This window comes from Canis lupus, chromosome 10 (assembly GCF_003254725.2).
Source record: "Canis lupus dingo isolate Sandy chromosome 10, ASM325472v2, whole genome shotgun sequence".
In the NCBI taxonomy this organism is placed as follows: domain Eukaryota; kingdom Metazoa; phylum Chordata; class Mammalia; order Carnivora; family Canidae; genus Canis; species Canis lupus.
This window is the reverse complement of record NC_064252.1, coordinates 27,774,935-27,788,469: the sequence shown is the minus strand read 5'-3', so window position 1 is coordinate 27,788,469 and position 13,535 is coordinate 27,774,935. Positions and strand designations below refer to the sequence as shown.

Genomic DNA, 13,535 nt, shown 5'->3' with positions numbered 1-13,535 from the left:
CTTTCTGCCCATCCCCAGGGAGCTCACAGTCCCAGGAGAGAATCAGAGGAGGACAAGAAAAACATGTGGCAGGGATCAGAGGTCTATCTCCCCTCCTTGAGGATGACGCAGGGTCCTGTGCAGGGCTATTCCCTGACCCTCCTGGGTGGGGTTGGGGGGTGCTCAATAAAGCTTTCTGAACCCATGCAGCTGAGGTGTGGTCTCATGGACCTGTTCAGCCGGCCTCCTAGGTGCTGACAGAGCAGAGAACACTTAATAGCATAACATCCGAAGCCTACTGTTATTATCCCATTTTACAGATGGGAAACCGAGGTCCAGAAAGGCTATGCAGTGGCTAAGGCAGGAGAGGAAACCGGGCCCCTGGGTCCTAGGGCCACCATCCTTGACCACCACACCACACACCACTCTGAGTCGCCTGCTGTGGTCTGAGCCCCAGTCTGGCTCACGTCTGGGTCCCAGCACCCCTGTGGCCTGCGCTGGCTTGAAGGGATTGAGGGATGGGGACAAAGGCAGTGGGCATCCCACTCGTAGATCTCGGGGTCTATGGGGGTCTTCTCGGCATTCAAGGCCCCCGCAGACCCGAAGGGAGCGGCTGGAGAGCCCGGGAGCGAGAGTTCTCAGGTCTGGGCGCCCCAAGGCCCCGCGGGGAGCCGGTGGGGGAGGGAGGGGTCCCCGCGTAGCCCCGTCCGGACCCCGCACGCTTCCCACCACCCCCGCCCCGTGCCCTCAGGCCCCGGCCCCGCGCCCCCGCCGCCGCCCCCCTCCGGCTCCCGCCGCCACTCGCCGCGGCCCGACCGGTGCCCCGGAGGGGGACCCGGCCCCCGGCCCCGCCCGCGGGCGGGAGGAGCGAGGCGCGGGGAGGGAGCGCGCCCACACCCCGCCCCCGCCCCCGGAGCCAGCCCGCGGAGCCCGCGGCCAGGGCGGCGCAGACCGGCCCAGCCACTCGCCCGGGCTGCGCGCCGGGACGCGCCCGCCACCGCCCCTGCCGCGGCGTCCGCCCCCGGCCCCGGCCCCGGCCCCCGGGCTCGCCGAGAGAAGGTAACCGCGCGCCGGGGGGCGTGGACGCCGGCGGGGGGCTGCACCCTCCTAGGCGCCCGGGGGCCGGGCCGGGGGGCGGGGGCGGGGGCGGCCAGCCGGGGACGGCGCCCCCGGGTGCCTGGGGGAGGCCCGGCGCCCAGGCCGCGGGAGCGGCGCGGGGTCCCTGCAAGTTCGGGGACGGGGCTTCGCGCGGCCCCCGGCGGGCGCAGAGCTGCGGCGGCGAGCGGGAGCGCGGACGGCGGAGGAGGGGGCGAGCGGGGGCCGTCTACGCTCCTTCCTGCCCCCCGAGAGGAAGGGAAGGCAGGGGAGGGGGCGGTGGGCCGGAATGTCGGGCCCCTCGGCGAGGCCGGCGCGGAGAGCGGGAAGTGGGGGGCGGGAGGGCCCGCTGGGGAGAGGGACCAGGCACCCTGCCCCCTCCCCACCCGCCGCATTCCTGGCCGAGCGGCGGATGAGGTCATCCCGTCCGGTTCCCCTCGGGCCACGGCAGCCGGCTGTCCCCTGCCCCCGCCGATCGACCCTCCCCAGGCTAACCCCCTGCCTCCCGGAGGGAATGTTTTATGGCCAGAGTCTTTCCGGGACTTCCAGTCCGGACGGGCCTCGGGATTGTCCAGTCCTTGCCTCAACCATGCTAGACCCGCATGGAAGCCCGGAGCCCATTTTCTAGACGGGAAAACTGAGGCCTAGAGGAACGCCCCCCCCCCCGCCCCCCCGCCGGAGGCCGCGCCAAACGCGTTTCGGGGACTGGAACCCAGGAATCGGGGGACACTTGGTCCGCGGCCACCTCCTCCCGGATCGGGGGGCTTCGGCTCTACCTTGGAGTGGTGGACCAAGAGGCGCCTCTCCCGCTCTTTCCTCTTACTCCCCCAGGACCCCCGGCTCTCCCTCTCCCAGCCCCTTCAGAGCCGGGCAACAGGGTCCCCCCTGCGACGGCAGACGGCTTGCTGCCCCTCTCTGGCCTCAGTGTGCGCGTCTCTCCACCTGGGGGTAGGGGTGGGGGCTGGCTCCCGGGGATGCGAGAGGCCCTGGGCAGTTAACCTTTTATTCCAGGGCCAGAGCAGCCCTGAGCCAGGCAGGGCCCCGCTGTCCAGCGGTACCGGTGGTGTTACCCAGCTGGACACACCAGTGGGGAGGGGGCTGTGCGCGTGTGCGTGGCCTCCCGATGGCAGGTGGTGCGTGCGTCGGCAGGCGGGCCCGCGGGTGAACCCCAGGTGAGCGCCAGGGTGCCCCAGCCCAGCCTCTCCCAACCCCGGGGTCGGGGGCGGACAGGCCCCGGCCTCCACCGCCCCACACGCGCCTCCACAGCGGCCCCTGTCGGCCTCTCCTAAAGCAGGGTCCCTGCGTGCGGCCTCAAACCTTGTCCGTGAGGTCATTGCCACCATTGAGTAACCCCCTGGGAGCGGCGCAGCCTGACTGTCCTCTGTAGGCTCACTACCAGGACCCCTCGGACCCCGAGGCTGCCCAGTGACCACTCTTGCCCAGGTCTCTGAATCCACACAGCTGAGTCTCCTGCCTCCCAGGCCTGCCCTTTTCTGGAGCTCTGGAGCTCAGCAGCTGGGCATTGCCTCCTCTAACAACTCTCCGCGGGCCCCTGTGGTCCTACCCCTCCTCTGGCATTTACTAGTGATGGTCACAGAAGCCCGGTGAGGTTCCCAGCCACACCACTTTTTAGCTCTGTGACTTGGGGCAAGTCAGTCCCCTTTCCATGCCTTACTTTTTTCACCTGTAAAATGGGTGTGAGCGTAACAGGTAGTAATCCTGGGCTGGTGAGGGGAGGTAGGCCTTGCACCAGGACGCCTGGAACCCTTCTTCCCCTGGGGCACCGCTGATCACCAGCAATAATCCCTGCAGTCAGCAGCAGGTGCCACAGAGCTGCAGCCAAGGGTGCGCCGAGTAAGAGATGTTAGTACTGGGGTGTTGGATATTTGAACTGGGGCTGCCCTGTTCCGGGACCTGGGGCTTTGGGTACAGCACCTTCTACTCTTACAGCAACTCCGGGAAAGGACCAGCTTTCCATATTCTTATTTTCCACGTGGGAAAATAGGTCCCCGGTAGCAATGCTCTGCCTGCCCTTGGTCCCACAACCTCTCCATTGGCAGGGTCTCTCTATTGCAGTGGACAAGGTGGAGGGATAGGGAGAGACTTTTTAGAGGTACCCAGAAGCATTTGGGAGGTGGGAGCATCACAGGATTGGGGCAGAAGCTGGTCTCCCAAGTCAAAGTGGCCATGGGGGTTCCGGGGGGGCCAGAGTCCCTTGTGCAGAGTAAAGTGGCTACTTCGAGGTGGGGGCTGGGAGAGAGGTGGGTGTAGCAACAAGGCAGACACAGTGACCCCTTGCATGATATTTCAGGGTAACCCCCCCAATTTCTCCCCTCCCTCTCCTGCTTAGAAATTCCTCCCTAATCTCTACTGAGCAAGGAAACCTGGCCCAAGCCATGCACCTGCCAGGTAACCTTGGCCAAGTCCCTTCCCTCTGAACCTTGGCTCTCTGTATAAAAATGGGCTAACCCCTCTTCTTTGCGGGGCTGCTGGAGTCAGATGACATCATGTAATGGTTGGCGGAGCTCTTCGTAACTTCAGCAAACATTCCACGAGGACTTCTTGGTGTGGGGGTGCCAAGGAAAGGGATGATTCAGACACCCCCCCCCCAGAGGGGGAGGAGTTAGGGTTGGGGGAGGATCAGATGGTGGGAAGGGAAGAGAATGTCATCAGAGAACAAAGCAAGCTTTGTTTTATTGCTTTCTTTGTTTTTATCTTGTTATTTAACCTAATATGAATTTCAAATAACATTCAAAGGGCAGTACTGAGATTTTTATGCTTGGAGGTGGCAGCGAAATTAAAAAAAAAAAAAGAGTTGAGGCACAGATCTAGGTGTTCTTGTTAGGGATTATTATCAACTTTTATCAGCTGAGGTCCCAGGCCAGTGCAGGTACTTGACTTGCTCAAGGTCACATGGTGAAGCTTTTTAATCCCCCACCCCCACCCCCACCTACCTGCCCTCACTTGAAAGCTAGCAAGGGGTGATCCTGTGGCAGGAAGGTCATCACAAAGATGTCCTGCGATTGAACCCCCGTTGATTTGGCACTTGCCACGCACGTGGGGAGTCCAAGTTGGGTGCCAGGAGCAGGGGAAGACGGGACCATTCAGACGGCTGCCCCACCTTCGCGGTGTGTGGCCAATCTGGGGAAACAAGACTGGGCTCCAGGAGCCAGTTGAAGGCCACGTGAGTCAGAGGCTCTGAGTTCAAGTCTCGACTAGCTCTCCTGAGGTGACCTTGAGCAAACTTGGGCCCTCTCTGGGCCACAGGAGAACCGGAGGTCAGACCACAGAGTCACAAGTGTCGTCCAGACTGTGCTTTCTATGATACTAGAAGGGATGGGTCAGACGGAGAGAAGCTTAGAGGAGGTGGGGGCTGGGGAGGCAGATCGGGAGGGGGTAGGGAGTGGGCGAGGAATAGCTTTTGGCACCAACTGAGCTTTTTCCAAAACCTCTTCCCTGACAACAAGGCTCCTCCATCAATTTGAAAAACTATAGTAAAGATCTCTCCCGCGGGCCTTCTCAGAGCCTTGAATATGCTCAGGCATGCAGTAGGCAGCTGGGAAAAGCCACTTCTGACCACAGGATCCTTTTTCCAGGAAACACCTTAAAGGCAGAGGGTTCTGAGGAACCTCTGTGCAGGCTGTTTACACAGCAGCTCACAAAGCCTGTGGCAGGGCGCCTCCTCCCTCCTGGCCTCTCTGAATGGAGGACAATTTAACCCACAGAGAAGGGAGGCCATTTGCTCAACCTGGCAGCAGAAGAGACTGTAGCTTGGGGCTCAGGGGCTCTGGGTTTGGGAATCGGGGGTTTCTGCTTCGCCGTTTTGACCGTGTAGCCGCAAACGAGTCACCTCAGGCCTCAGTTTCTCTAAAATAGTGTCTCTCCCTCAGGGCTGTCGCGTGGGTTACGTGAATGACAGAGGTAACTTAATCGGCACTTAGTAGGTGCTTCACGGACAGTCTCGGTATGAAGACCATTAAGCGTGCTGCTTACTGATACACACCTCGAGTGTCCAGCTCGGTGGGTTATTCTGTGCCCACACCCAGCAGTCCCTGCTCCGGGGCAGCCACGATTCCGACTTTATCAGTGTTGTTTCCTTTGCCTCCTGCTAAACATCCGGTGCCCAGGATTATACAGCCTGTCCTCCTGTGCACCCGCTCAGCATCTTGGTGGTGGTCCCCACCTCTGTCTGGGGGTGGAACCGCCTGTTCTCTTGAGCTGTGATTTGGATCCAGGATCCCCCGGGCCCACCATCATTTTCTTCCTTTCTTTCAGGTCCCTACCCCCGGGGCTGTCCACACTCAAGGCACATCTTGTACCCTCTCTGTTCTTGGACAGATCACCTACAGCGGCGGCCACGGGGAGCCAGGCCCCAGGGAGAGACCAGCCATGGGCCTTCCACAGCCTCAGCATCTGGGGGTGACACCTTAGGAGCACCGAGGGGCAGCCCCTGCCCACTGCCCCTCCGCGGGGAAGGCCCCCGGCGGCGCATGGACCAGCAGCCGTGAAGAGCCAGAGCCAATGCCGGGCCCCCAGGGGGCCGGAGGAGCCCCTGCCATGAGCCTGGGCAAGCTCTCGCCCGTGGGCTGGGTGTCCAGCTCGCACGGGAAGAGGCGGCTGACGGCAGATATGATCAGCCCCCCGCTCGGGGACTTCCGCCACACCATGCACGTGGGCCGTGGCGGGGATGTCTTCGGCGACACCTCCTTTCTCAGCAACCACGGTGGCAGCTCGGGGGGCACTCATCGCTCACCCCGCAGCTTCCTGGCCAAGAAGCTACAGCAGGTGCGGAGGGTAGGGGCGCCGCCCCGGCGGATGGCCTCCCCGCCGGCGCCCTCCCCTGCTCCACCGGCCATCTCCCCGATCATCAAGAACGCCATCTCCCTGCCCCAGCTCAACCAGGCCGCCTACGACAGCCTCTTGGTGAGCAAGTTCACCTTTGACCGCAGCCCTGCCACTTCCACGGACGGCCGCTCCAATTACGGTGAGAGTCTGGGCCAGCTGCTCATTTTTTAGGGGCTGGGGTCCAGAGGGTTCGATCATCAGCCTCGCTTCCAAGTGAGCTCTCTTCCCCACATTACTCTGGTCTTACCATGTAGGTCAGGCCCAAGCCCCAAACCGTGGATGGGGTGAGGGTCAAGGGGTGCAAACCAGGTCACCCCAAAGCATGCTGGGGTTGAGAGGTGAGGAGTTGGGGTCTGAGCTCTACCTGCCTCTAACTTGCCTCCCTGTGTCCGGGTCCCCTGGCTGAGCCGGCTCTTCCTCTCCCGTCCCCTTCAACGGAAGCAGCCCCCTAAGGTCAGAATGACAGGGTGGAGACACTGGGAGTCTGGCTCTGGGTGAAAATCCTGATTCTTCCTGATTTCTAACAAGCCGACTGACCTCCTGAAGATCAAACGCTGGCCTGTACAATGGGTCCGTTAGGGTCATTGCTAAGACTCAGGGTTGTGATATGCGAATGAGGTGTGGCCCAGAGTCGCACAGAGTAGGTGCTCAGGACAGAGGAGCTAGCTGTTGCTGCGTTGTTATTTGAACAGAAGTTCCCATGACCTGACAAATTGAGAAAAACCACTCACGTGGACAGAATCCAGAGGCCGTTCCTGCTGTGGTGGGAGTGACAGGTGCCACCTTGGCGCTGCTGGACAGCTCACCTGGGCACTGGGGCCCTGCTGCCACCTGGTGGCCATTCCCCGCCCGCGGCTTTGCCCCACTGCCCCCGGCCCCGGCTTCCTCCCAAGCTCCGCCTCCCACCCCCGCTGCTCAGATAGATCCCCACCCTGGGCTGCTCCACAGTAACCACGCGGGGCCTCGGCCATGGTTGTCCTGGAGCAGAGGGCGACCAGACGTCCTTTGCGGGGCATCTGCCTGTCCTTTGTGATTTCTGTGCAGTCAGACCCTGGACCCTCCCCGTGCCCCCAAACCAGCCCACACACTGTGGGTTCATCTGCAACACCCCCCTCCCCCCCCCCCCCCCCCCCCCACCAGGGACCAAGACCATCAGTTGGGATGGAGAGTCAGAAGGCTTGAGCTCCAGGCTTGGCTCCACCCCTTCAGACTCTGTGACCCCGGGCCAGACTTTCCCCTTGTCCCAAACTGAGTCTTACTTTCTTCATCTGCAAAATGGGAATGAGGACCATGTCCCACTTTCCACTTCTAGGCTTGATAGGAAGATCCCGTGAGAGACTCCAGGGTTTGCTATATTGGAAAGATGGGACAAACTGAGGCCCGACGTGCTAGAGGCCACATAACAAGCTAGGGTTGGTCCTGGCTCTCCCCTCCCCAATTCCTGGTCAGGGACCCCAGCTATGACTCTGCTCCCCATTTCTCTTCTAGGCCTGGACTCTGGGTTCTGCACTATCTCCCGCGTGCCTCGCCAGGAAAAGCCTCGTGACCGAGACCATGATAGTACCTTCCCCTCTGAGCCTGAGCTTCGCCGCTCTGACTCCCTCCTGTCCTTCCGCCTGGACCTCGACCTTGGGCCATCTCTCCTCAGTGAGCTGTTGGGGGTCATGAGCCTTTCAGAAGCCTCTGCAGCTGACACCCCAGCCCCTGCCATAAGCTCCCCAGCCCCTGCCCCAAGCCCCCCAGCCTGTGCCCCGAGCTCCCCAGCTCCTGCCACAAGCCCCCCAGCCCCTGCTACAAGAACCCCAGCCCCTGCTGCAAGAACCCCAGCGCTTACCTCAAGACCCCCAGCCCCTGCCTCAAGTCCCCAACCCCGTGGACACTGCCCCAATGGGGTAACTGCTGGGCTGTTGGCTGAGGTGAGGGCCAGCCCAGTGGAAGATTATCCCCGTGCACCTGCTGACATGGCCCCTGGCAGGCACTGGGGAGCAGGCTGGGGGGACAGCCAGGGCGGCTCCTGGCGGGAGCTGCAGGGGGTGCTGCCCCAGGCTCGGGCTTCTTGGGACAGCCTGGATGAAGAGTGGGGGCAGGCAGGCAGCAGGGCCCCCGTGCCCAGCACAGTGCAAGCAAACACCTTTGAATTTGCTGATGCTGAGGAGGATGATGAAGTCAAGGTGTGAGTGGCTGGCCAGGGGCTCAGGACCCTGCTGAGCTCAAGGCACAACCTAGTAACAGCCCAGGTGCAGAGTCAGCACCTGATATGTAGGTCCTACCCATGATAGATGGGAGAACCCAGTTGCCCGCCCCCCCCCAAGCCCCTCCATGCCTCTGCAGGACAGATGGGAAGGAGGCCAGAGGAGAGACCAGACCTGTTCTGGGACCTGGGTGTTCCCATGGGCCCTGCTGGATTGTCTTGCCTAGCCCCCTACTCGCCCCCCCCCCATACCCCCACCACTCTGGACCCAGGGCCATTCCTTAAGCCCCCTCCCAACCCTGTGCCACCGCCACTGGTTAGAGGGCCCAGCTTTACAGTACAGCCTTTGTGCTGGAAAAAACTGTCCTGGGGAGGGGGGTACATACCACACAGGGCCTTTGTCTCCTCTCCTGAAGGGACCGCCTGCCCCAGCTCATCCTAGAGCTGCCCCCAGGAGGGTCCCTGCTACATCCCCGAGAGCCCTAGTCCCTGCCAAGGCTGCTTCCCCGATATTCCAACCCTGAGCCCTGATTTATCCCGGAAGTCTCAGAGAAAAGTCAGGTGTGACCTCACAGGGGGAGGAGTCTCACCATCCTGTGCTCCCCAGACCTGCTTCTGGGTCCCAATTAAAAAAAGCTTTTTGATAAAAGGTGTCCTGCAAGATGCTTGGGGACCTGGGAGATCACGGTTAGCTCCACCTGCTTCAACAGCCTTGCACGCATGGGGAAAACCAAAGAATCACACCATGCCCCCAACCCATGCCCCTCTCCCCACTGAGGGGAGAGGCCCAGGCAGGGGGTAATGAATAACCAGGCTGGAATGAATGTTCCAGCGATAAGAGGCCCAGGTGGGAGCCTTATCTCCAGTTCCTGGAACAGCCCCTGGCCCAGGTGCCTGGAAGTAGTGCCTGCCCCGTAATCCCATAGGGCAGTTTGGCGCTTGCCGTGGTGATAATCGGGGACAAGGAGGCAGCAGCGGTGCTTAGAGGTGTTGGGGAGCGTGTCACCTCACAGTCCTATGACCTTGTGCCTCAATTTCCTTCTCTGTACCATGAGGATGCTGGGAGTGTTACAATGTGTGGAAAACAGAAAGACTGAAAAAAAAAAAAAAAAGAAAGAAAACAGAAAGACTGGCCAAAGGCGGGTTCTTTTGTTTATTCTTAGTCTTAGAGGAGGAGAGTAGGGTTCCAGGGGCAGGGCTGCTGGTAGGGAAACAGAAGCCAGCGGCTGCTGATCCTGTGTGACGGGGTAAAAGCTCAGGACAGGGAATCTGCACCAGGGAGGGGGTCTTTCACCCCCCTGAGGTGCTACCTGCTTATTCTATCTTGAAGGAGGAGACCTTCAGCCCGCCCTGCACGCCCAGGTAGCTCAGGTGGCTGTGGCCCAGCCTGTTGGGAAAGGTCAACTGGTGCCCATCTGGCAGCTTCACCTTGAATCCGTCATTCTCAAAGGTCACGGTGAACTGTGGTAGGAGGGAGGGCGTCAGGGAGGCAGGAGGCCCCAGACGTGAGCCCAGGCAGCTCCCGGGGTCTCCATCAGGGCCAGCGTGCATCAAGGCCAGGGTGCCCTACCAACTGGGCTCTCTCTCTTTTGACATCCTCAGGCACCTTTTCCCTTTGACCTCACCTTGACCTCTGACCCTGGGCTGAAGCACATGTGCTTATCCCGTTGCTCCTGCCCCCAGTTGCCATCCCTTGAGTTGCAGACGATGACGGATTCGTGGAAGCGTGGATTGAAATGCAGGTTCAGTTTATCTGACCCCTGGCCCAGATTAATCACAAACCTGTAGGGCAAAGGGGTAACGAGTAAGGAGTGGGGGCCGTTCCTGGGTAGAACTGCTTGGATGGCAGGGTCTTGGTTGACCACAAGCTGAAAGAATCACAAAAGAAAGGTGTTAATTGAGGCCTGTGCCTGAAAAGGGAGGTGACAGCCTGGTCAGGCTTTGCAGGGGAGTACCACATTCTATTTGTCACCTGGCCTAAAGCTCTCAACAGGAGGGTAACTGATAGGGACAATCTCAGGGATCAGGGGTACCTATCCTGGGGGAGAGAACTGCTGTCCTTAGGTATCTACTGAGTTGGGTCATATTAGGTGGTGAGCTCCCTGTCACTACAGGTATTCAATCAGGGGTTGTGTGACTTCTTGACAGGATGAGTACAGCCTGAGACCGTCAAGGTCCCTGAGAGTAGGACATTCTGAGTCATGAATGGGGCGCCTTCCGTGGGAGGGCTCAGACTAGCAGTGTCATAAATGTCTTTAAACTTGAGGAACCCAAGTAGGAGAAAGGGGTGGGTGGCTTTGTTCTTGGCTCCTACCCCCTCCCTACATCAGTCTGCCCCTCCTCAACCCAAAGTTAATGGATATCAGTCCCCAAAAATTCTACAACCGCTGAGCACACAGGGGAGGCTGGTGCTGGGCTGTGTGACACGGAGGGTGAGCGGAGGGTGAGCCCTGTCCCTTCTAGCAGAGGGAATCCGAATGAGGCCACTTGGCGCCCCTTGGTGGCTGTCTCTGGTGTAACGTGTGTGAAAGGCTGGCCTCAGCCCCGTCAGCTGGGTAATGGTGGGGGGACTTTCAGTAGAGACGCCTGATCCACAGAGAGCTGGGCCAAGTTCCAGGGGCTTCCCCAACTGCCCCTTCAGTGTCTTTGGGGGCCACAGAGTTGAGCATATAGCATGAGCTGGGAAATTTTGAGGGTCCCCAAACAGCTTCAGACAAGAAGGCAGGTCCCTAGCAGGAGGAGAGCCAGTGGGGGCGTGGGTGAGTGTGAGACATAGCAAAGATGTAAAAAAAGGCCCCTTTGGCCTGAGGTCGCTCTCCTCTGTGACCATCTCACAGGGCAGCCCTGCCTGCCCCCACCTTCCGGGCCTGTTCCAGGCCTGTGGACGGCTTCCCTCCCCCATCTCCCCTTGCTCACCCATCAGCATCACCAGCAATCTTGCCCTTAATCTTCAGGGTTCCCCCCAACTTCATGTCCATGTTCATAACCTCAAATTTCCCCTGTGCCAACAGAGAAACATTCCATGAGACGTTCATCGCGCCTGTGCCCAGAGCCCTTCTGCCGGTGGCACCCGTTCACAAGCACCATTTCCCAGGGCTGCAGGTCACACTTGCCCTCTGCACACTCGAGGGCACTGAGCTGGGAGGAGATCCCCCATCATTAATATAAGAGATTTGGACGGGGTTGTCTATGGAGAAGGGGAAAGTGGGTCGGGAAAGTCTCTGGGTTTCAGAGCTCCCCCTGAGAGGCAGAGGGTGGCGACAGCATCGTCCCTGCCACAGGGTGACCCTGCCAGGGGCACTCCCATCCTGCATCTTGTCTGTACCGGCTTGAATGGTGTCTCCCAAAAAGTCACATCCACCCAACACCTGTGGATGTGCCCTATCTGGAGATAGGGTCTCTGCAAATGTAATCAAGTTAAGATTTCTTTAGGGTGGACCCTAAATCCAATATGACTGGCGTCCTTATAAGAAAAGGGAAAAGTGGACCCAGAAACACAGATACACAGAGGAGAAGGCGCCTGTGAGGACAGAGGCAGAGAGGAGAGCTGGGCAGCTATAGCCAAGCACTGCCACAGACTGCCCATGACCACCAGAAGCTGGAAGAGCCAACAAAGGATCCGCCCCTGGAACCTTCTAAGGAAGCATGGCCTACTGACCCTCATGTTCAGACCTCTAGCCTCCTAAACTGTGAGAGAATGAATGTGTTACAGCAGCCACGGGAAACTAAGACACCTTAATCCTCAGATGCCATCTGTGATCCAGTTCCACAAAATGCAGGAGACTGAGGCCCAGAGACGGGGAGTGACTTGTCTGAAGCCACACAGCCAGTCATGAGAGAGCCAGGTTTTAAGTCAGAGAATCAGGGATCACAAAGAGGATCCACTCAAACTCCTGCAGTTTACAGATTGTGACCTTGGGCAACTTCCTCCCCCAGCCTCAGTGTCTTCATCTTTATGAAGCTCAGGAGAGGGGCATCTGGGTGGCTCAGTTGGTTAAGTGTCTGCCTTTGGCTTCGGCCATGATCCCAGGGTCCTGGGATCGAGCCCCATCAGGCTCCCTACTCAGTGGGGAGTCTGCTTCTCCCTCTGTCTCTCCTGCTTGTGCACACACATGCACTCTCTCTCGCTCACTCAAATAAAAAAAAAAAAAAAAGCTCACTAGGTGTTGACGATTATTATTACTCCTATTATTACTATTACAAACAAGGAACTGAGTCCAGAGAGGGGAAGCGATAGGTTCGGGCCCCCGCAGCAGGGTGGTGGGAGAGAGAGAGAGAGAGAGAGAGAGAGAAGAGAACATCTATGCTAGAGGTAGGGGGAGGCGGTCTGTCCAACTTGGTCGCTATATATATAGGGAAACTGAGGCCCAGAGAAGGGCGGTGACACTTTTCTCCAGCGCCTCCCCCCACCCCTGCCAAGCCACCTACTCAGGCAAAGATGTGGGAAATGGGGAGGTGGCCAGTAGGGAGGCCAGCGTCCTCACCGACATGGTGGCAGCTCCTGACTGCAGGTCTCCGAGGCTCCTGGAGGCCTGGGCTCAGGATCGCAAGTCACAGCCCAGTTTATCTTCTAGAATATTACACATTAACTCCCCAGGCCATAAATGGGGACTTTGGTCCCTTCTGCCCAGTTTATCTTCTAGAATATTACACATTAACTCCTCCAGGCCATAAATGGGGACTTTGGTCCCATCTCCCAGGACCCAGAATGAACAGATAGGAGGCTCCACACTCGGGGCACACCTAGCCCCACCCAGAGCATCCTCCTGACTTCCCTGCACCCAGCCTCCTGCCTCCAGCTCCCCTGCACCCCACCCCCTGCCCAGCCCAGTCTGGCTGGGGATGAGGCCAGATGGGTGTCAGCACGAACACCCTGTGAGCTTGGCAAGCCGCCCTGGTCCTGAGCCCCGCTTCCTCATCTGCAAACAGAGAGACTTGCCCTGTTAAAAAAAAAAAAAAAAAAAAAAAAACCTTGAAGCTTCTCATTTTCTGTGATGTCAAGATTGATTCTGAGAGCCCTTTTGTCTTGCTTTTTCCCCTCGTGCCATGACTTTTCTGATCCTACGGGTAAGTTTAAAAGCAATATGTGGTGGATTCAGGGAAAACATCTAGAAGAATCTATAACAAACTGTTAAAATCAGGGAAGGAAGGAGTAGGATTGAGGTGAAGGCAGACTGGGGATTGATTGATTGATTAATTGATTTTTAATTTTTTTTTTCCAGACTGGGGATTTAAATGCTTCGCTCCTCTTTCGTAACTGACAGGCTCACGCAGGCAGTTCGAAATCCTCAGTAAGAAAAAAGTAAGAAAAGGGGGCACCTGGGTGGCTCAGTGGTAGAGCAGCTGCCTTTGGCTCAGGGCATGATCCTGGAGTCCTGGGATCGATTTCCTCATCGGGCTCCTCACAGGGAGCCTGCTTCTCCCT

At 59.1% G+C, this 13,535-nt stretch overlaps 2 protein-coding genes across 4 annotated transcripts; one reads left to right on the top strand and one right to left on the bottom strand.

The window, feature by feature from the left end:
• The first annotated feature begins 896 nt into the window (after positions 1-896).
• On the top strand, positions 897-8,759 carry CDC42EP1 (CDC42 effector protein 1). Of its 2 annotated transcripts, none has more exons than XM_025460655.3 (3): positions 897-1,038; positions 5,413-6,058; positions 7,408-8,759. In XM_025460655.3, exons 2-3 carry the CDS (start codon positions 5,596-5,598, stop codon positions 8,094-8,096), a joined length of 1,152 nt encoding a protein of 383 aa, XP_025316440.1. In that variant the 5' UTR covers positions 897-1,038; positions 5,413-5,595; the 3' UTR covers positions 8,097-8,759. The 2 variants fall into 2 exon arrangements, with proteins under 2 accessions (XP_025316440.1, XP_025316432.1); XM_025460647.3 differs by having other exon boundaries at positions 903-1,038; positions 5,350-6,058.
• A 490-nt stretch (positions 8,760-9,249) lies between these two features.
• LGALS2 (galectin 2) lies at positions 9,250-12,750 on the bottom strand. 2 transcript variants are annotated; one of them, XM_025460668.3, is made up of 4 exons: positions 12,595-12,750; positions 11,027-11,109; positions 9,736-9,892; positions 9,250-9,571 (listed from the first exon to the last, which is right to left on the bottom strand). In XM_025460668.3, the coding sequence occupies exons 1-4, from the start codon at positions 12,598-12,600 to the stop codon at positions 9,425-9,427; spliced, it is 393 nt and encodes a 130-aa protein (XP_025316453.1). In that variant the 5' UTR covers positions 12,601-12,750; the 3' UTR covers positions 9,250-9,424. The 2 variants fall into 2 exon arrangements, with proteins under 2 accessions (XP_025316453.1, XP_025316463.1); XM_025460678.3 differs by having other exon boundaries at positions 12,539-12,693.
• Between the last annotated feature and the right edge of the window lie 785 nt (positions 12,751-13,535).

Bases quoted from the DNA above. Each gene is read 5' to 3' on its own strand.
- LGALS2 (XM_025460668.3), bottom strand. The intron at 9,893-11,026 runs GTGAGCAAGGGG...TTTGCCCTACAG, and splicing joins ATTGCTGGTGATGCTGATGG to GTTTGTGATTAATCTGGGCC. The intron at 9,572-9,735 runs GTGAGGTCAAAG...CTCCTACCACAG, and splicing joins GCCCAGGGTCAGAGGTCAAG to TTCACCGTGACCTTTGAGAA.
- CDC42EP1 (XM_025460655.3), top strand. From the start codon at position 5,596: ATGCCGGGCCCCCAGGGGGCCGGAGGAGCCCCTGCCATGAGCCTGGGC. The intron at 6,059-7,407 runs GTGAGAGTCTGG...TTTCTCTTCTAG, and splicing joins GGACGGCCGCTCCAATTACG to GCCTGGACTCTGGGTTCTGC.